This window comes from Lissotriton helveticus, chromosome 5_1 (genome assembly GCF_964261635.1).
Source record: "Lissotriton helveticus chromosome 5_1, aLisHel1.1, whole genome shotgun sequence".
NCBI classification, from domain to species: Eukaryota; Metazoa; Chordata; class Amphibia; order Caudata; family Salamandridae; genus Lissotriton; species Lissotriton helveticus.
The window spans coordinates 910,961,543-910,983,800 of record NC_136065.1 but is presented as its reverse complement, the minus strand read 5'-3'; the positions used below and the strand labels follow the sequence as shown (position 1 = coordinate 910,983,800).

General features: G+C 45.8%; 1 protein-coding gene across 5 annotated transcripts in view; it reads left to right on the top strand.

Annotated features, from left to right (window-relative positions):
* Positions 1-22,258, top strand: part of DLG5 (discs large MAGUK scaffold protein 5) — a 957,981-nt gene that overhangs the window by 69,717 nt on the left and 866,006 nt on the right. For all 5 annotated transcript variants that reach the window (XM_078643375.1, XM_078643374.1, XM_078643372.1 and 2 more), the window contains exon 2: positions 4,440-4,511. In XM_078643375.1, the coding sequence (XP_078499501.1) occupies positions 4,440-4,511 (72 nt within the window). The remainder of the gene's footprint in view (positions 1-4,439; positions 4,512-22,258) is intronic.

The window sequence follows — 22,258 nt, the reverse complement described above, 5'->3', positions numbered from 1 at the left end:
TGCAGAGGTTTTCGGAGGGTGGACCTCTGTTTTTTTGGTGCTGGGTTTGGTGAATTCCTTGATGATGGAGAATAGTTCTTTGGAATTGTGAGCGTTGGTGAGGATTCTGACTTGGATGGCTTTCTTCCTTGTGGATTTGATGAGCTGGTGGTGTGCGGTGATGACTGCTCTGTAGGCGGCACTTGATTCTGGAGGTTTGCTATTTCTCCATGTCTTTTCGAGTCGCCGGCAGGAGTAATTGGATTCTTGAAGCGCAGGGGTGTACCAACTTGCTTTCTTGATGTCTCTTCATGTGACTTTCTTGAGGGGGGAGTGGGGGGGGGTGGGGGGGGAGTGTGTCGGCGCTGTTTATGAACCAGCGGTGGAGGTTGCGTGCTGTGGTGTTAGCGTATGGCATAGTCGGAGGTGGGGTGCTGATGAGGGCGGAGGTCAGCTGGTCTTCTGTGACTTTGTTGCAGCATCTACGGGGGAGGCGGTGGGCATGCTTGTGTATGGTGGGTTTGTTGAAGGCAAGTAGATGCAGTGGTGATATGTCCAGAGGAGTTCCGTGGTGTGGCTGTAGGAGATGCTGTTTCCGTTGGCGAAGAAGAGTTCGAGTGTGTGTCCCGCTGTGTGCGGGGGGCGTTAACAAGTTGTTTGAGTCCTATGTTGGTGAGGTTCTCTAGAAGGGAGGCGGTGTTTGGGTTGTTGTGGTTTTCCAGATGGAAGTTTAAGTCTCCAAGAAGGATGTGATCTATGGAGGCGAGGGCGTGGGTCTGGGCAGTCTGTAGATGAGGGTTCCTCAGAGAGTCGTTTGAGGGTTGGTCTGGATCTGCAAGTGGAGATGCTCCATGAGGGTCGTTTTGTCGTCCGGGGTGGTGGTTGTCATGCGGAGGGTGTTTTTGTGGATGATGGCGATACCTCCTCCTGTGTGAATGGGGCAGGATCTTGTATCCGGCGGGGATGGCAGTGGTGATGTCGGATGCAGAGTTGATGTTGGTCCAGGGTTCTGTGAGGAAGGTGACGTCTGACGAGTAGGTGTTGAGGAGATCCTAGATTTCTGTGGCGTGCTTGTGTAGGGAGGGAATGTTGAGGAGGACGCAGTTGATTGGTTTGTGAGTAGTGGATACAGAAGGGCTGGGGGCTCCTGCCGGGGTGCCGAAGTGGCTGAAGGTGCAACGGCAGTGTAGACAGGAGAGAGGGCTTTGGGTGGTGTTCGGCATGGAGAGCTGGCAGTTGTTGCTGCGTCTGGGGTTGAGTGCGTGGTGGGTGCTGTAGTCGTTGCAGAGGCAGGTCGGAGGACCAGGGTTCTTGGTGCTGGTCGCATCGCAGACTGACTTATCGGTGGCGCACCTTCGGCGTGACCGCCATTAAGTAGGGATCGGGGAGAGGGCAGCTCAGCTAGGAGGCGGGAGCAGGAAGGACACTCTGGAGGGGGAGAGCCCGCGGGGGCATCAGAGGCGGTGACAAATGTGGGTAAGCAAAGAAAAAGAGATGAAAGGAAGACCAGAGAAAAAAGGCAAGAGAAGGAAAAGGAAATAGAGGAAGAGGGCACAGAGTAGAGAGGCAAGGGGCAGAAGAGCAGAGTGCTCTCCCACTGGACCACCAGGGATGAGGCGCAGGCAGGAGCATGCGGTTGGAGGAGGGCCTCGAACACCCTGCAGTAGAGCTCTCAGGGCTCAGGGGACTGTACTCAGTAGTGGAGCTACGCGGGGGGGGGGAGAGCAGTCACACTGCCCAGGTCAGTGGAACCCACAGACCTGGAAGGGAACCCACAGAAAGCCTTCTGTCTCTTCAAGCGCATGACTGTGAGTGAGAGATTCTGCACCTGCTGAGTGCAGCAGACGTACTTGAACTTGGCTGCACTGTGAGTGCCTATGGACCGGGTGCACTCCAGAACTCCGATCGCTTCGCACCTGCCAGTGTGTATACTGTATAAGACTGGTATATGGCCTGTTGGCCCTGGGGGAACTTCAAAGACAGAGGTAAAATTTCAACGTATGTCATCTTACAAAGTGCAGCCTATTTTATCTTGGCGAGTGGTGTTGCTTTTCTGTCCCCTACTGCAAAGTTAGAGGATTTTGTAATGTGAACTGTCTGACAATGGTGCTGGGCACACATATAAATAGAAGTTAGGAAAACACTTTTTTGTATATATTTTTTTTCACAACACTTCAGATTTTAATAGGATCAAAATAGATCGGAATACTTTACTTGGGCCTGTACAAATGATAAATATGTGCCAAAATCCAATTTCCAAATATCATTTGTACGCTATTTAGTTATATCCATAAAACCGCATGTCTGTGGCAGTTTCAATGGAAAATGTCTGATTGCAAATAAGACTGTGCCAACACATCATACTGCAGTAATATATGTATTAAAAGTCAAAGTTTTTAAATATGTACTGAGAAACATTCCAGCCCTTTCCCTGAGATGACCATGCTATTAATGAACAAGGAGGCTTATCTGGGGGCAAAAATACCCTTTAAATTGGCTAGATTGTTATTATACATGGAGCAGAAGTTTAGTCTATTAAATCAAACACACGTATTTTTGTACAGCATACATGCTGAACCCATGTATGTGAAGGTGCTCTTGTTCGTTATATTGATAAAAACGGCGACTTGGTGGACTAAAATATTTCCCTAGGATCACACAATTTGAGAGTTTATGGGTCTAGCGCACCACACTTAGGTCGAGTAGATTATGCAAGTTACTGGGCCTGATGGTCTGTTAAAAAAAAAAAAATCAGATTTTTAGATGCCTGCCTAGAATTTATCAGAAGTGAATGGTGAATAACCACTGTCGCTAACTCGAGGAGAGAGTGGGACAGCGAATCGATATAGCATCACTAGAGCCCCGACCTCCAGGGGATCTGTGTAATTGTTTGTGGATGTCTTATTTTTCCTTTGTGTTGGTTAGTGGCAGAAATAAAATACTCCCTTTTTCATAAATATGTAATATTTGGCTGGACCATGATTTTATTGCTGCTGCGGCACATATTTGAGTTGTGATACTGAGTTCAGTATCCTGTATCCTAACACGTCTTGAACTGCAAGGTCCAAGCATACCATGACGGGCTAGTGAAGAAGGGATACTTGGCCCAGTCACTCAGAATCTATTGTAAGTCTGGCCCTGGGACATCACGAGTGAAAGTTCAAAACCCCCATGGATGGGCCAAGTAGCCTCTGCGTTCCCGTTGCCCTCTGAAAGGCAACATATTGTGGCAATATTGTTGCTTTAAAGTCCCTCAGCAGTTTAATGCAAAGAAACCTACAAGGTGTATGTTGTGCTTTATAAATAAATACAACTTAAATATAAACTGTCATTAGCATCACTAAACTATTCTTTAAGGGTTGAACACTGGTTATATCCATAATAAAACTTATGATTTACTCCCAAAATGTTTGGTTGTTGGGGCAGTACTTCCTTATTTGGTGGTGTCATATCCAAATGCCACTAGAATGAGTTTGACAGCAGATGATATACAAAGGTTACTTACTGTTTTCGAAGTGCTCTGCTATGCATACAAGACTTTGCTCCTATGTCCATATATGCAACTCTCTAATACTGCCACATAGGGGTCAACAACATGTGCATGGCATACAGTAATGTCTAATTACACATTTATTAATTAATTAAATCGTATTTCGTTTTTTAGCCACACCAGCCTCACTCTTGACCAGACCTTGTAGAGCGCAGAAGGAGGTAGGTAAGCATCTTGTGTAGAGAAAGAAGTGGCAATGGACTAGTATATTCACTTTCCTGTGTTTTGAGTAACAGTACCTTGCTGATTTTCATTCACTTCAGAGTGCTTTAGTGCACTGTAACCATGTCGAATTCAAGAAACTATAGAACATTTGCGTAATGGAATTGCTGCAGACCATGCTCATTATGTGTAAACGGCACAAATTACTTTGAGCACCTAATGTACATATTTCAGACTGTCTTTGCCACACAACACCTCGCATAATGTGCAGCGGTCCATTGTCCCTTAGCTAGGTTAATGCTATACGAACACCAATACACTCAATGGTGTGGCATGAGCTATCCATTATCTGCACTCGCATTCCGCTGTTAGTGTCATTGAACTTAGAATTCTGTTTAAGATTGATCAGTCTTTACATAGCTTCTTGTATAAGTACTTTGATTCTACATTAAAAAGTTTCAGAATTACACAGTATGCATTACCTTAAAGATGTAATGAAAGGTTGGTTCTCCCCACTTTGCATAATATATGGAGGAACGTTTGGGGGGAAAGGTAGGTTTCACAGCACCATTAATGGAGCAGATGTCGTCTCAGCCAAAGGACTCGTTTTATTACTTTAATGTACATTTACACCTGCGGCAGTGAGTTTTTAATTAACCAAATAAAGTTTTGTTTCTAATTGAAAAGCTGTGGTTCAGCTATCTGATTAGCTTGTTGGCTAACATGTTTTTGTTTTGTTTATTCATAGATGGGTCCCCCTATAGTGTATTGTCCACAATGCCTTCCGATTCCGAAAGCAGCAGCTCCCTAAGCAGCATTGGTGAGTGAGGCAAAACTTTATGCAGTCAAACCGTGAAATTGTATCCCTGTGAACAAAATATAGTGAGAAAAAAATGCCAATTAGACTGTTAACAAAACTAAATTCATAACCAACAGGCCATCATTTTCAAGGTGTCCCTTATGCAAAATGTGTGTGCCTACGTTTTTAAGGCCTTTTATATTATATAGAACAACTTTGGGAGCATCAATCGTGAGGTCCGTAAATACAAGCATTTATTTAATGTTTACTATTTTAGAGATAGATCAGCTTCAGAACGTATGGTATTTGGACGTTGGTCACCAGTGTCAACCTATTGCATTATACATTCGATAGTCTTGTGTAAATCTTGGAGGTACACTTCATCTTTCTGGAATGAGGAACGTTTGGCTCCACTAGTCTCTCGACAAACATGACTTTTCTGAATCTCATCCCTATTTACGTATGTACTGTCTAACACTAAACCAAAAAAGGTTTAAAAAAATTATTAATTTCGGAACTATCAGCATAGGCCATAAAAGCACTAAGTATAAACAAACCATGAACACATCATGAGACAGTTAGGTATAACGAGCATTGGCATAGTTGATAGGTCTCGTCTTTGTGACCTCATACGTTTTTATCCACACCTACTGTCTTTGTCGATGTCTCAACAGGTTATGTTGAGTTGAAAGCTGTTCCAGTGTTACAGAGCCTGCAGTGGCAAAGACCTGAAACTGGACGAGGTTCCAGATGTTGTCAGGTGATTGAAGGGGGTTGGCAGCCTTGTAAAGTGAGACAGTCGGCGCCAGTAAAGGAGGTACGGCCTGGATCAGGCCCCTTTGCCAGCTGGAGCACCTTCAGTCAGCCAGTCCGGTACATAGCCATTAGTAGCAAGGATTCTGGGACTTGTAGTTTTGATTTTCAGCTATAAGGATGGGCTTCCGTGTCTCATTGCTATTTGCTGAACAAGGAGTTGTTGTGAGGAACACTGATAGTATAGGGCCTGTTGGCAAACGTAAATGGGCGGATTTAAACATGACACAAAGCAACCCGAGGCTAGAGGAAACTTGTTCAGCTCAACTCAAGCGACAACAGCGGCGTTGCACTCAATCAAACCGCAAGCACAAAAAATGAAAACCAGTGTCAAAATCCAAAACTAGAACTAGCAATGAGGCATGAACAGAGGCATTAAGGTACCAGCTAGCATGCAGCAGCACACTGTCCGCTGAGTATGTTTTGGATGTTGGAATGGTGTCCCTCGCCCTGAGCAGTAGTGTCTGTTGGGGAGGGGGCAGGGGGTATTGATTGATGTAAAGTGCTTGACTGTCAGAAGATAAACTGCCTGAATGTGCTCCCTCGATCGGGCAGATCTTTATCTTGACTGCGGGGACAGCAAGCACAGCTCGAAATAAGTAAACACAGCACACAATAGAAATGTGAAAAGCGTCTGCGAGCCAGCAATCCCTCCACTCCCATTGGCCCAGGCACCACCTGCCATGTCTGAGAAAGTGACCATCTGAGAAAGTGCCTAGGGATGTTTGAACGAGACTGGCACTTCTAAGGCAATGAAATTACTAAAACACGCATTTTCCCATTTAAGAGAGAATGCCCCTGTTTTTATGGCAGTAGCAGTGACTTTCTCCGCACATTTAACGTTTTCCTGACGTTCAGAAGGCACATATAGTTCTCCCTTATTCTGAAACACTATCTGCGGCCCAGGTGCCCTTGCACACTGGCATGTGCCATGTACGCAAGATGTGTTACGCGACAGCACCTGTCAGCAGAGCGCCGACACTACCCTTTGCGCCGTCTGCACTTCTGCCTGTCCCAGTGCAGGCCACCGACAACACATGGAGCTGGTACTGAGTCACACTTTAACAGCGGCCCACGGACACAGCTGGGCCCCAAACCACCAGTGATGTCACTTGAAAACAAGGCACCTTTGGTGAACGTTGTTTGGAAAGTAATGGCAAGTGGAGGTAACCCGAAATCAAGAGAGGGGCATAATTCTAGAAGAAACAAACTGTTAACACGAAGATAACGTAAACACGGCTTTGAGGCTCACTGCATGTACAGCATTTACCCTGCGGGAGCAAGCAGAGGCACCATCTGTTTCCATAGCGTAAGCAAGATAATTGAAAACAGATGGTGCCGCTGCTCGCTCCCGCAAGGCAAACTCCATACATGCACAAGGGCTCATTGGAAACAGTGCAGAACATTTCAAGAGGTCACTCCAAAAGAAATGCTTTTGCGCTTCGTAGGCGAGACCTAAAAAGGGACACTCCAAGCACGATAACAAATTAGCACTACAGATCCAGAATATGTAGCCATTATTTCCCAAATACAAATTGCTTTACAAATAAATGATAACATATTAACCCCTTCCATTCTCATGACGAGCTGAGCTCGTCATGAGTTGCGCCGCTCGCATGCTCATGACGAGCTCAGCTCGTCATGTAACGCGGTTATTTTAAAAATGCCGCACAGCGCGAAAATCGCGGCCGCACGCATGCGGTTAAATTAAATGGCTGGGGATTCCATAGTATACAAAATTGATTAGAAAAAGGGTTCCTCAAAAAATGCAAAGTGCTTCACGTCAACACGGTACTGCCGTTATATTCCTCTATTTTATGTTGAGAAAGGTAACAAGGTGGTGTATGTTGCTCAGCCATAGTCTTGTCAGAACAAAGCGGTGTTGCGCTTCCATCACCCTTATTAAATAAGGTTGAAAACCTACATGTATAGTGTTGTAGATGTATGTTACCACAGTTTGTCTGTCTCATCGACAGAGGCTTTCTTCCTTACCCCGCTTCCTGCAAGGCAGCCTTCATTGCTGAGTTTTCCAGCGTCCAGAGGTTGAAGGACTTAATCTCTCCATCAGTTGGGATACCATCATATCAGTTTGCGAAGTCCTCCATCCATCTGCAAGGATTACCACCTAACCTTCCTCTCTCTCCTTCTGAACCACCCTCCTTCCACAAGGACGTGCTTATTGGTCAACGTCCCGATTTTAGAGGCCGTAGATCTTGCCTGGCTGCACAAAGAGTCCCTTGAGGTTAAACCACTAGAAGAAAGTGACTATTCCATTTACTTTCGGGTTCCCAAGGAGGGTGGCGGTCTGAGACACATGCTTGCCCTCCGCCTCTTGAACCTGTGTGTTTGGCAGAACAAGTTGAACATGTTAACCTTAAACCAAGTCCTGATTGCCATCAATGCAGGGGATTGGCTGTCATCGTGGACCTCTAGGGCACCCACTTTCATGTTTCACAGACGTTACTCAACAACCATCTGGTCCTGGACAGATGTTCCTAAAGATTCACTGCACGATCAGTTCATGGCCCTACTCTTTGGCATGACAACTGCATGTCTCACAAAAGTATTCGTAGATGTGGTGGCTTCACCTAGAGAGTCCATGTGTTTTTGTACTTTGATGAATAGCTAGTGTTTGATATGTACTCCAACCTGCTTGTTAGCCGCCCTTCAGCCCTCCAATGAGGTGTAGGTATTGTGGTCACTGATCCCTTCTTCCTGTGCTGGGGTGTCCATCTTGGAGTATGACGTCTTAAGGCCTTTGATAATTATCTGCGCAACTCATGCCCATAAAATTGCTTCAATTGGGTGGCATTCGACTTGACCATGAAGACCTTTTTTTCAATCTTGGGAGCGTCATTCAGATTCTGTCCTACATAAACCAGCTTTATCTACTATTTCAAATGAGAGAGTAGTGAGCAGTTGTAGACCCTGTATTGGTGAGTCTGGATTCACCAGTAGCAGTGGGAGTAACCTTGAGGAGTTAGGAGACCATGTATTTCTGTACTAGAATGACTACTCCCCACCAGCAGTGGGTGCAGAAAATTGTTTATTTCCCAAGTTGCGCTCACCTTTCAGGCTCTCTCTACATGAAAGTGGGTGCCTTGAGTCTATTCTCCTTTTAGTACCTTGAGTGGGAGCTACACCCTGAAGTGACTGGCATGAACTTCAGATTGGATTTTCAAATGTTGGTCTTGTCAACATGTCTCTGAACCAAATGTGATATATACTCACGTTTGAGTGGTTCCTGCAGGGCTACCATCAGAATCAGCAGCTCTGACACACATGTTTTGACCCATTGCTGTAGTTAAACATTCTGTGCAAGTTGCGGGAAGATAAAGCAGAGTTGGGTCTGTGCCCCCAAGGCTGCAAGGAGGATCTGGTATGCTGATCTGTTTACGCTCTGTAATCTGCTTGCTCTTAATCTGCATTGGCTAAATATGCTCTTGCCACAGCTGGGTTGAGTCCTCCCTCCCCAGTCTTCAGACAGTACGGTTGCACCCTTGGGGACCGAGTAGTGTCTACCATCTGAGATTGCAGTTGTCATCTTAGTGGTTTGGAAATCCTGCTACAAAGCCATTAATTCAGGACGCTGTAATGGATTTGTTCACTGGTGCAAGTGGAAAGGCTTGCATCCTTTTCAATCCCGCCATTCTAGTCTTCTATAATTTGTACTATTTTGTTCCATTCAGACCTAGTCCTGCTTCTGAAATAGTCTATTATGCAGCTCTGTCTGCCTTCATGCCTTCATGTGGCTTCCTGACCAATATTGTTTGTTTAATTTGCCATTAGTAGCATGTTTTCTGAATTGTACGCTTTATTTGTTTACTTTCACTCCATTTGCGATTTCTCAGTAGGAACTGAATCTTGTTTACTACTTTCATTCCCATTTGAACCAATTCACGGCTCTCTGGTTACAGATCTAACTTTGAAACCTGCCTATCTAGTGCCAGTGACTTGAGTATGTAGTGTTGTGAACTTAAAGCCCTTTTGGATCGGCCATTTCACAGGTTTATACTTGATAAATTAGTTCTGCCCATCTTTTCTTCTTAAAGTGGTATCTGCTTGTCACATGGCTCCTTCTATCACTCTTCCATCTTTGTTCCTGCCTTTTCATCCACCAATGAGTTTGAGAAGTTGCTTAATGTGCAGTATCCTATTACATTGACCACACTTGTCAGATTGGAGTAGATTATCAGCTTTTTGTGGACTTCGTTGCAGCCAAGATATGCATGGCATTGGCCTGTTATACCATTTCCAGTTGGGTCATCCTCTGTAACAAGATCTGCTATGTTATGTCCATGAAAGACCCTCCAAAGGTTATTTGTGCCCTCACCTTTAGGGCTTTGACGCCTGTTGCTCTCAGCAGAGGTATTCCACCAGCTCATATCTGACGGGCTGCCAGTTGGTCATTCCGCATACTTTTGATAAGCACTGTTACTTTAAGTCCCAAGCACGCAGTGACCGGTACTTTGCCTGGGTTGTGTTGCATGACATCTCTGGGATGTTCCATAAGAGTGCCAATGTCGCATCTGACCTTCACAGAAACTCCATTTCATCCAAGCCGTCCTGTACATGGTAACGTTTCGAGCCTTCCTTCCGCCTCAATAAATGCGTGACATTTGGTCCATGATACCGATGTCTCAACCTTTTGACCTGGGTTTCAGTGAGAGCAGCAGTGAGGTTTCTTGTTTTCCTGCATTTTGCTAGTGGACCATGTATTGTATTATATTGCATTGTAATTGCATTCATATAGCGCTTACTACCCCATACCAGGCATCGAAGAGCTTTTTCGGCGAGTAGCACGCTACTCTGGAACCCATAAAGGATTAGTGTTGAATTAGTATAGTGAAATATGAAAGTCATTTGAGTGGTTGATACGTTAGTCAGTTATTTGGATTCAGAAGGATAGCAGAACGATAGAAGAGGGAAAGAGGTTTGCATTTATATAGAGCTTGCTACCCCTGATGGGTTGTTGAAGCGCTTTTTCAACGAGTAACACGCTACTCTGGAACATAAAGGATTAGTGTTGAATTAGTATAGTGAAATATGAAATTTGAGAAGTGAACATGTTAGTCAGTTATTTTGATTGAAAAGGATAGTGGAGGGATAGAAGAGTGAAGGATTTAGACTTTTTTTTGTTTGTTTTGGAGGTCATAGCAGTAGGATTAGGCTTGGGATGAGTAAAAAGGAGGTGGAGGGAAAGAGTCAGGGGGAAGAGTTTAGAAAGGCTTGTTTTGGGGGATCGGTATAGTAAAAGAGGTGTCAGATGATGCAAGGAGGGGTAGAGTAGGGGAGAGTCTAGAAAGTGTTATTTTGGGGATCATAGTGGTATGGGGTTTGGGATAAATGAAAGTGTGGATGTAGAGGATGTATTGATAGGGTGAGAAATAGGGTAGTGCATTGGAAAGAGTAGTAGAAAGAAGTTTGACATAAGTCAGAAAGTTGGGGTAGGGTGATTAATAGGGTAGTGCATTGGATATGCTGAATTAGAAGAAAGTAATAAATATATAGATCCATAAGTACATGGAAAGTATATAGATACATAAAGGAGGTAAGTATATGTAGATTAAAGATATTGATAGAGGTCTAGGATGAGAAATAGGGTAGTGCATTAAATATGCTTTTTAGGAGAAAAGTAATAAAATTATAGATCCAAGGGCATGGAAGGTATATAAATGTATAAAGGAGGTAAGTATATGTAGATTAAAGATGCATTAGATAAACTCTGATTTTCAAGTGTTGTTGTACTTACAAATTAATTTCATTATTTTTTCATTGAGGAAAAGGCGGAGGCAGCACCAGGGATGAAGTCCCACTTAAGCCAGTATGGTCTTTTCAAAATGTCTTTATTCTTCTTTAATGTAAAAGGTGACAGGACAACAGCCAATGCGTTTCGTTCCTTTTAAAGGAACTTCATCAAGGCTGGAATCAACGTAAAACAACACATAAATAACCACACACCATACATAAGACTAAATATACACACAAATATAAACCACATTATATATATATTTATTTATATATATATATATATATATATCAATTCATACTATTGCATCTAGGGCACAGGAACAAAAAGTTACCTCAAAATACAATGCTTAAAATTTATTTGCACAGACAATGTTAACAAATAAAATATAAAAGACAAACTATCACGATTAACAACACATATATATCCATTAATCAAAAACAGCCTAAACAAGATTGGAGATTTGGGCCAATCTACCCATTGTAACAAATTTATACACGTAAAGGTAAGCAAATACTAAGAATACATATTTATATGTACATATGCAAAAACAAAAGGAAATAGACATAGGGAAGGATAAAAAAAACACAAATTATTGCTGAAATAACACTTGTAAACACAAAATCAAAGTACAGGGACCCCAGGAGAAAGAAGAAAAAGGAAGAATATGTCAAACAGAATCAAATGGCATATCAAATTAAATTTCAGTTCAAGATGTAAACCAGATCAGATCACTGGTAAATCGAAGGAAGAAGAAAGTAGATAAGAAGACAGGAAGAGGGAAAAAGAAAGGCGAGTATTCTCACCCAAAAATTCTTCCCGTACAGACAGAATCCCTCCGTGTGCTTCAAGGGAATAGTCAGTCTCACGAATCGGGCGGCGTTATATGAAATTCCGGCCAGAGTGATCTGAGAAGATATACATAAAAAACATATGCTTGCAGTCACAGGTACCTCAATACATCGGTACCCCACGTTCCAGTTTAAATAGAGACACTGCTTTCAAACACTAACTATGTTAGGAAAAAAAAACACCCCCATACATTGTTAAACAATAAATACTATCCAAGGGTCTGTATATAGAACACACACATAATGTCATTGAACTACGAGTGCGCTCTCACCTAAGTGCTATTGGAACGAAATTCCAACTGAGTAGGAAAAGATGTAGAGGATCCCTCTATGGTTTTCAGAAGTATTTACGTGGCTAAAAGGTCTAGAACGCCCAGCCCATGAGAATCTAAAGAAATATATCCCAAGAGAATTTGGACCACCATATTAGAGAGTCTGCATCTATTAATGGTGCAGCTTACTTGTAAAGGCACATCAGGGTTCAAATGCACAGGAAAGCTATTCACCATTAACAGCAAGTGGGATCCAATCGTAAAAGTCTGTAAACAAATGTCACCATTTAACAGCCAATTCGATGTAATTCAATAGACTATATCTAGAAGGCATCAATTACATATGAAGGTCTCACCAGAAAAGTAATATAAGGATAAGTTCTAACAAAAATGTGTAGCTATCGGCGATCCCAGTGCGGATGAAGTAATGATAAACTTCAGCCAGGATAGTCTGAAGAAAAAAAATGTCACAAATAATCTCTAAAAAGTCCTAATAATGCATATTGCTCATTGCAAACAGTGGCCTAAATACTGTGTCTCTCATGACACAAACACATGGCCCCTATATAGAGGTCCCAAACCATGTAAATAAAGCCGGAAGTCAATTTACCTCCAAATCCCCAAATTTCCGCAACTGTCCCCCGCAAGTGATTAGAGTTTTCTAAGGGATACAGCTCAATGCGCTATATACGCATCTGGATATTGGCTTATAGAATGTGGCATGCTATGAGAGTGAGAGCACCATTCTCACTGATGCAAACACCCGAGTTTGACATAGTTGCAATCAATAAATAAGAGATAATAATAAAAGCGGCATCAACCCATACGACTCAATATTTGGTAAGCATTCCCATCCTCTGATATCCCCGCTGTCAGACCGTCAAGCAATAACTCGAACCTTCTGGCTTTGGATTTAAAACTTAGCGAATGAAACCCGACCTTCGCCTTCCCTTCTAACTTACCCAATGAGCCTTCTATTTTCGGCGACGGCAGGTATGCATGGACCAACAACAGCAAAAGTAGTAAACCGCCTGACAGATTCCCGGCGTTTTTAAGTTTTCAACTGAGAAACGTGTCACTGACGTGTCTTCTGTCATTTGCTCATAGGCTTTGAGACACCTCACAATGCACAACTTGGGAGAATCCGGAAACTCCGGGGAGGAGATCACTCTAGTATGGCATTTGGTGCGCCTGAGAGGAGTGAAAGTCACACCTTCTGGAGTGAACATCCTTCCGGATAAGTCCTACGCTCTGACATCTGAAACCCGTCTGCAAGAAACCAGACAGAAAAGCATGGCCAACTTCGCTGAGAGTTTTTTCCTGGAAAGAAACCTGTTAGGCTGCCAGGACAAAAACAGATTAAGAACCTGATTAACGTCCCAAAGCGCTGAATAACGCGGTTCCAGAGGTAAGGACAGGCGAATACCTCTCAGAAGCCTGCATACCAAAGGATGTTCCCCAACGGGGGACCCTTAAACTGGGACATGACCCGAAGAGATGGCAGACCTGAACGTGTTGATGGTGCGGTATGCAAGCCCGTCCGAAGCGAGCTGCGCTAAAGAATTCACGATGTGAACAACGTCTGCCCCCAGGGGATCAAAACGCCATCGCACACACCAACGGGTACATCTTCCCCATGCCGAGTTGTACCTCTTGAAGGTACTGCCTGCCCAAGCCTTGGAGATGAGGCTCTCAACCGCTTCCGAAAGACCTGGGGCCTCCCAACGGCCCCGGAAATCCGCCACGCCATGAGAAATAGAGATCCTGTCTCCACCAGAGGATGAGGAAGCCCGTCTGGATTCGTGAGGAGAGTCGGGAAGTGGGGGAGTAGGATTGGAAAATCCCAATAAAGTTCCAGAAGAACTGGAAACCAGACTTGAGACCTCCACAGAGGGGTGACCAACACCAGGTCCACCTCCTGTCTCCGGACCTGCTCCGAAGTCCGCGTGATCATTGCGAAAGGAGGGAACGCATATCCCTGCTCCAGACTCCAGTCCTGCTGGAAGGCGTCCGTGGCAATCGCCAAGGGATCCGGTCTCCAACTGAAAATTCGAGTGGTCTGGTGATCGAGCCTGGAGGCAGACGGGTCCACCGAAAAAGGACCCCAATGATTGTTCAGCCGTGCAAAGACTGATTGGTCCAGTTTCCAAAGACTGGAATCCCGGAAGTGACGGGATTGGAAATCCGCTTCCGAGTTGTCTCTGCCCGGCGATACTCCGCCGTGACAGAGATCTGACTGTCCAGGCAATATTGCCAAAAGCTCATAGCCAGGTCTGACAGGGCCTTCGACCGTGTACCTCCGAGGTGATTCACATAATGGATGGCGGAGACATTGTCCATCTTCAGAAGGACCCAGGACCGTACAGACTCTCTCGTCCAGCAACGCACTGCAAAGGAGCCCGCCAGGAGCTCTAAACAATTGATATGCAATTTTTGTTCTTCTGGAGACCACAAGCCTCCTGTAGCCATATCCCCGCATCTGGCACCCCAACCAAGTAAACAATCATCCTGATTCATTGAGCCCGTAGAAACCCCACCGCCGGCTTGAGGACCTTGGTAAAGCACCAGGGAGCCGAGGAGAGGCCGAACGGAACGGCTGTGAACTCGAAGATGCGGTCTCGCCAGGTGAACTGAAGGTAACGCCTGTGAGGAGCGAAGATCGGGATCACGAGATATGCGTTCTTGAGGTCCAAGCTGACCATCAAGTCGTGAGGATGTAAAATATCTCGGAGGTGAATCCCCCTCCATTTTGAAATTGTGATACACCAGCCATGCGTTGAACTCGCTGAGGTTGATAACCGGGCATTTGCCCCGTCCATCTTGTCCACCAAGAAGAGATTGGTTAAAAAATAACCCAGGTGTGCAAGGAAGAAAGGGAAACTGCACCTTTGCGGAGGAGGGAGGCAACCTCCTCGTCCACCAAGGCTGTGTCCTGTTCCGAAAACTGGATGGGCAGGGGTCTGGACTTTTGAATCGGATGTCCCATGAACTCTATATGAAACCCTTGTTCTAGTTTGAAGCACCCACGCATCCCGCGTTAGAGACAATCAAGCCTGGTAACAACTTGCCAGCCGCCCCCTATGCTTAACAGGGAAAAAGGTTGGAACGCTCACCTGAGTTAGAGGCGGAAGAACCTCCACGGAATCTTCTTCCTTTCCCATGCCGACCTCGACTGGGGTAGAAATTACCGAAACAGGACTGGTCCTGGTATTGCCGGAGCCTTTCTGATTGCCCTGGTGATATTGTCGACCGGTCGAGCGGCCCCTGCCTCGACCGGCCCCACGAAAAACACGGGGAAAAACCTTTTTAATCGTGGATTGGGCCCTGTCTAAAGACGTGAAGGTGTTGACGAATTTGCCAAGTTCCTTCATGAAAGGCTCTCCGAACAATCTGCCTTGTGCTACTGCCCCGGCCTCGGAATCAGCTAGGTCCCCCAGCTTGGGCTCTATCTTTATAAGAAGGGACCTACAGCGCTCTGTATTGAGGTCACAATTCGCTTTTCCCCAAAAAACAATCACTCTCTGCGCCCAGTTGGAAAGGGCCTCTGCGGACATAATAGATCCAGATTCTTTGGCCTCTTCGGCCATATCCAGGATTTTGGTGGCTGAGCCCAAGGCGTCCAAGAGCTTATCCTGACAGGCCCTCCAGGCCAGGATCTGTCCATGCCCTTTTTTGGGTCACAAATGAATTTCTGGAGAAAGGTGGACATGCGGGCATCGATCTCCGGGGTCATGGCCACCTTCCCTTCTAGTGAAGGGCGCGGGCACTCCGCCCGCAAACAGTTGCGAGCCTCCTTTTCCAGGGGGCGGCGAATATGTTCCACCACATATGCCGCAACCTTTTCCGCCGGGGCCTACTCCGAGGATCATGGGTGGACAATGCCATTTGGATTTAACATAGCAGTAAGCTGAGGTGCGGAAGAAGAGTGAGAGGGGAGCCAGGGTCTTGTAGGGCCTGGGGAATCAGGGTCGCCAGCTGCATCTTGGTCGGTAGGCTGGATCAGGTGGAGGGGTGGGTCCCTACGGGGGGCGCCTTCTGACTAGCCACAAACGCTTGACGCAGGCTCTCGAAAGCGGCAGTATCTACTCCGGGTTGCCAGGAGCGTTTTGCCGGCGGAGGGTCAGATGGATCAGGAGCCGAAGTGGAGGTCCCTGCCGCTAAGCATTGCTCAAGGCGCTAAAACATCTGGTTAATTTGCTGGGACAGTCTATTTTCCAAGGGGAAATAGTTTGGTCTACTGCTTGGTAGATAGACGAATCCTCCGCCTCGTAAAAGCATCACCCCAGGGTAAGTCTGCGAATGGGGTCAGCCTCTTCAGAATAATCATCATAGTACTCCATAATGGTAGCGATAGTGTGGCTGGGGGGTGGAAAGAAATAGAGACCACAATGGCACATTCAATAAGGCTGGGTGTCAGCCTGCGCGTTTGGCAGCAGAGACCGCAGATTAGTATGGGGTGTGTGCCCCAGGGACTAGTGCTGGCTAAGGCAGAATACAAACTATCCTAGTGACCCCCATACTCGAGGGTTTACACTGGTCTGGAGCTTGTCCCCCAAAGTAGGCCTTATCAGGCCAGTACAAGACCTCTAATAGCGAGGCGTTATGAAAAAACAGTACAGGACTCCAAATCCTTCCCCAGTACCTGAGAACAGGACAGAACTCTTGGCGGAAACCACTGACTCCTGCGAACACCTTGCACTCTCCATCTGCAGCAGCTCACTACATCTCTGCAACTTACACATCTTCTACCACCCTCCAGGCTCCAACGACTCCTTTACCGATCACCTCTTGGAAATCATCACAACTTAGATTTCCTCCAATGCTAAAGAGATTTTCCTGGGTGATTTCAACCTGCACTGGAATGACTCTAAAGATCCCCATGTCAATGCTATCAAAGTCCTACTAACTGACCAAGCCCTATCCCAAGCCTACTCTCAGCCAACTCACTCAAAAGGAGGCATCCTTGACTGGATCATTTCTAAGGAATCCTCAGTCAAGCTCATCTCCATAAACCCATGTGACTGGTCTGACCACCACTCCATCTCCCTCATTTTGCCTGGGACCTGCAAGTCTAAGACACTGCAACGGTGAACCGAGGCGCAAGAAAGCTGAAAACAAACGCGCAAAACATGCAAAGGGGGCAGGGTAGACACACCCTGACCCCCTAGGCCTGCTTAGGGGGTCCCACAAGGCCACCCCCCAGGGCCGGCCCCTGCAGTGTCCCGGGGTGCCTACCCCCGGGACCCTGCTGTTTGTTGTGGTAGGGCGGGAGCCTCGCGGCTCCCACCCTACCACAGCAAACTGCTTTGATTTTTTAAAGATCTTTCAAAAATCAAAGCAGATTGCTTTTCTGTATGGGGAGCAGCATGTTAGCTGCTCCCCATGCAGAAAAGCAATGCCGGCTCCCGCAGGATACGGGGAGCCGGCAGGGACCGTGGGGGGCTTGGGGACCCCCCCACGGCCCCCAACGAGGAAGGCCAGGCCCGGGGGGATGGGGTCCCCGGGGCCAGAAGTGGCCTGGGAGGGGGGCCACAGGGCCCCCCTCCCAAAAATAAATAAATAAATAAAAGGCCGCCCCCGGGGGATGGGGTCCCCGGAGGCAAAGGAGGGGGGCTATGAGGTGCCCCTCCAAAAAATAAAATAAAGTTGGCCATGCCCCGGGGGATGGGGTCCCAGGGGCCGAAATTGGCAACGGGAGGGGGGCCACGCGGCCCCCTTCCCGATTTTTGAAAATGTTTTTAAAAAAAATTGGTGGCAGGCCCTGGGGGATGGGGTCCCCAGGGCCCAAAGAAAAAGAAGGGGGGCTACACAGCCCCCCCTTAAAATTTGAATTTTTTAATTTTTTTAAACGGGATCGGGAGGAGGCCACGCCCCCTCCCTGCACCTCTCTGCAAACGCGCCCCCTAGCGCGTTTGCAGAGGGGTAAGTAATTCCCCTCGCATACTGGGGGTCCCTGGGGGCCAACTGGCCCACCAGGAGCCTCCAGTATGGGCCAGAGGGCTCCCTTGCAGAGACGTGTAAAGAGGCCACGCCCCTTTTTACACCCCTCTGCAACGGAGCCCCCTGGCGCATACTGGACGTTGCTGGTGGGCTAGTTGGCCCCCAGGGACCCCCCATATGCAAGGGGAATTACTTCCCCTTCTGAAAAAGCGCCAGGGGGCTGTGTTGCAGAGAGGTGTAAAAAGGGCAGTGGCCTCATTACACCTCTCTGCAAAGCAGCCCCCTGGCGCATACTGGAGGTTCCTGGTGGGCTAGTTGGCCCCCAGGGACTCGCAGTATGCAAGGGGAATTAGTTCCCCCTCTGAAAAAGCGCCGGGTGGCTGCGTTGCAGAGAGGTGTAAAAAGGGGTGTGGCCTCCTTACACGTCTCTGCAACGCAGCCCCCTGGCGCATACTGGAGGTTCCTGGTGGGCTAGTTGGCCTCCATGGACCCCCAGTATACAAGGGGACTTAATCCCCCAACTTAGAACGCAGTAAGGGGCGTGTTTGCACAGTGATGAAGGTAGGGGGCGGGGCTAGAGGTGATATGTGTGCAAATATGTTCTGTGGCGCGTTTTAAGTTGGGGAATTAATTCTTCTTCAATCCAGAGGTCCCCTAGGGGCCAACTAGTCAAACAGGTACCTCCAGTAAGCACCATGGAGCTGCGTTGCAGAGTGTTGTAAAAAGGGGGCTCTCTGAACACCTGTCTGCAACGCAGCTCCCTGGCGCATACTGGAGGTACCTGGTGGGCTAGTTGGCTCACAGGGGACCTCAGGATTGAAGCGGAATTAATTCCCCAACCTAAAACGCGCCACAGGGTGTGTTTGCACATGTTACCTCGGTCCCACCACCTTCCTCCACTATTTAGCAAAATATTCCTGTAAAATCAGCCGAACTACGAATTCCGATTTACTCACCTGTTATCACAAGAGACGTCAGTACTGCATCTTTGAGCACACTACTGATCCTGAAAAGTAATTCTAATCATACTTACAGTAACTTGAATTTCCTTCCATAGGCTAACATTGACTGGTTTCACTTGAAACTTTTTCTAAGTGTGGAGTTTTGGAACTTTAAAAAATTCCTCAAAAATCAGCCGATGTCATCAGTGATGTCATGAGTGATGTCACTGACCATGTCATGAGTGATGTAATATGTGACGTCATCAGCAGTGCATTGCGGGCGCGATAGTTATAGTTAACTATAACGGGAGAATTTCAATGGTCTTGTATGAGTGAAATGTCCAGCTAACTATAACATGTGTGAAACGTATGGTTTTTCAGTGAATTTCTAAGGTGTTTTAAATGCTAATTTTGAACTATAACGTGTGTGAAACCTATGGTTTTTTCAGTGAATATATATATATATATATATATATATATATATGTGTGTATATATGTATACTAACCTCGTTAAACGCTCTGTGCGTTAGTTGGTAGACCTACTGAATATATTGCTAGTATTTTGTTGTGATTCTATCTAGGACCCTAATTCGATATTCCCGATTTATGCCCTTATATGGTTATAACAAATAATATCCTTATAAAGGCATAAGAATCATATCCATATTTAGTAATAGCCCATGCAGTCCAAATACGGCTAGGCTACTCCCATAGACTCCTAGAAAGCACAATGCGTTCTTTAAACAAACCAAGCCTCCAGCAGCCCAGGAAATCCCCCTGCTTTTGTTTTGATTTGCACAAGAACTCCTGGAGTCCAGAATGAACTGTTAGTTCTTAGTGACGTCTTATGTCCAACCTTACGTCAAACCCGGCACCTTCCAGGTATAAATATACCAAAGTTGCCTTAAGCAAACGCGCGGTGGTTTGGAGCAGAGCGGCTATCTACTTGCCCGAAGCCCAGCTGATGCGAGAGCCGAAGGAAGCCGCCCCTCCCATTTGACGCACTGAGAGAGACGCTGTCTTTTCTCCTGCCGAGAAATTCCAGCCCCGGTATTTCCAGTCACCCTTGCGGGTTGCTGGGAGATAGAATGTAGGAGGTCTTGTATCTCTCTCTCAGGACTCTATTACCAAGGTACGGAGCTGACTAAACCCTTGAGAGAATTCTTGATTCAGATTCTGGGCAAAAACCAACTTAACTTAAACTGCAACTTACTTACTCCTTCCCACGTATTAGGCTTAGGTCAGGTACACCGGGGTAGGCGTATCTTAGAAGCACCAGTTGAGTACGTTAGTCGATGTTTTTATGTATGTATATATTTTATTCATTTTAAAGTATCATATGGCTAAGAAACCATATCAATGCTTTTACAGTATTATTTCATAATACTCCTTTTACTGTACGCACTTTACTTTATAAGTATTGCAATTGTGGCAACTCCTTTCTCTTGCATGAGAAAGAAGACTGCTCAACAAATAACACCTTTTATTGAAAACGCCCGTCTCTCTATTTCTCTGCACTCTGGTGAAACTAAGTATGCACGATTGACTGAGTGAAATAACTGTCTATTGTTTTCACACGACTCTAGAGATATACTCTTTATTCTGAGGGAGCAAAGTTGTCATGCTTATGCGGTTGTCAGAAACCAATCCCTTCTTGTCTAAATCAGGAGAGTCAACTCTTTCCTGAACATTCGAGAAAGTTTCTAGTGACCTCTGAGCTAGCTGGCAAAACTAATTAAGTCTAATATAGTCAGTAGAGACCTAGATGACCTCAGTCTACACTGCTGTTTATATTATTCCAATGCGCAGAGCCTATTGGGAATATAGGAACTACACTACATGGCGCCCAAAGATTGGTAAGGCGATAATCTAACGCAAGACATTAGAGTAACTCAGTCGTGCTTTTTCACACAGACCCTTTTTCCCGTAAAAACTCCAAAAGACATCTGGAGTGGGTAAAAGGTTAATATCCGCCGGAACTTAGTAGGAAGAGATTCCTATGTGGCGCCGCGGCCAGGGCGACTGACTCCGGAATCTGGGGATCACGGTTCGATCCCCGGCACCGGCGGCAGATTAGCCCAGCACCATGTGACTCTGGGCAATAGCTTGCTTAATCTTCCCGACGGCCCCCAGCGCCTAGAGACCCTAACGGGTGATTGTGCGCTTTACAAATATGGATATTATTATTATTATTTTATGTATTAGTTTTTGGTTTAGTCAACGTTGAAGGATACAGTGTTCCAAAATATTGTGCACCTAATCTTTGTTTCCTTGAAACTTGCTCTGTAACAAAACAAAAAACTTTCTGTCAGTAAAATGTCGGATAGTGAAGAGGAAAGGGAGAGAGCTAAATTAGCAGCTCAACTCCTAGCGGATGATACGAGTCTCCAAGAAAATGACCCGAATGCTATAATCATTCCGGTACATGTGAGAAAAACTATAACTAAAAAACTTATAGAAAATGGAGTATCATCAAGAGGTGGTACAGTCATATTTGTGGTAGAGGCCCATGAATATCGACAGACAGAGGTATTCTATTCATGGATACAATTTCCAGCAGCACACGCTGTGACACACGAATTCCACTATTACAAAATAGAGGAACCTCCGGATGAATACGCTCCTTTCGAGGACGTTGAAATTCCACTAACTTACCAAGAGCACCTGCTCTGGTTTAAAGGCGCCCTAAAACATCAAAATCACATTACCAGGCTCGGTCCACTAGGTAGACCAGGAGCCACGTGGCCGGTTCTAGCCAGCTACACACCACATCCTGACATTGAAAAGATGTCAAGTGAAGAACTTTTAGTTAAACTAAAAGATTTAACAAAGGCATATAGAGAATTAGTTCAATTGGCAATTAACGATATAACATACCTGCAGAAATTGAAAGAAATGGATCTAGCAGAACAACCTTTTGAACTTGCCAGAATCATAGAAAAATCCTATGAAGAACTAGGTAGAGATAGTTGGGGTTTTACTGGTTTCCCACCCAAACTAACTGAAAATCTTGAAAAAACCTTTATTAAAAATAATCTGAACACTCCAAAAAAGAGTTGGGATGGTAATAAACAATCCACTCCCAAAGAAAAACGTTTTCAGTCCAGAGGAAGGTCTCCTCAGCGGAGAGATAGATCTCCAGAAAGAGGAAGCAAGTCTCCCCAAAGGGAGCCCTCTGAGAAAAGATACAACCTTAGAGATA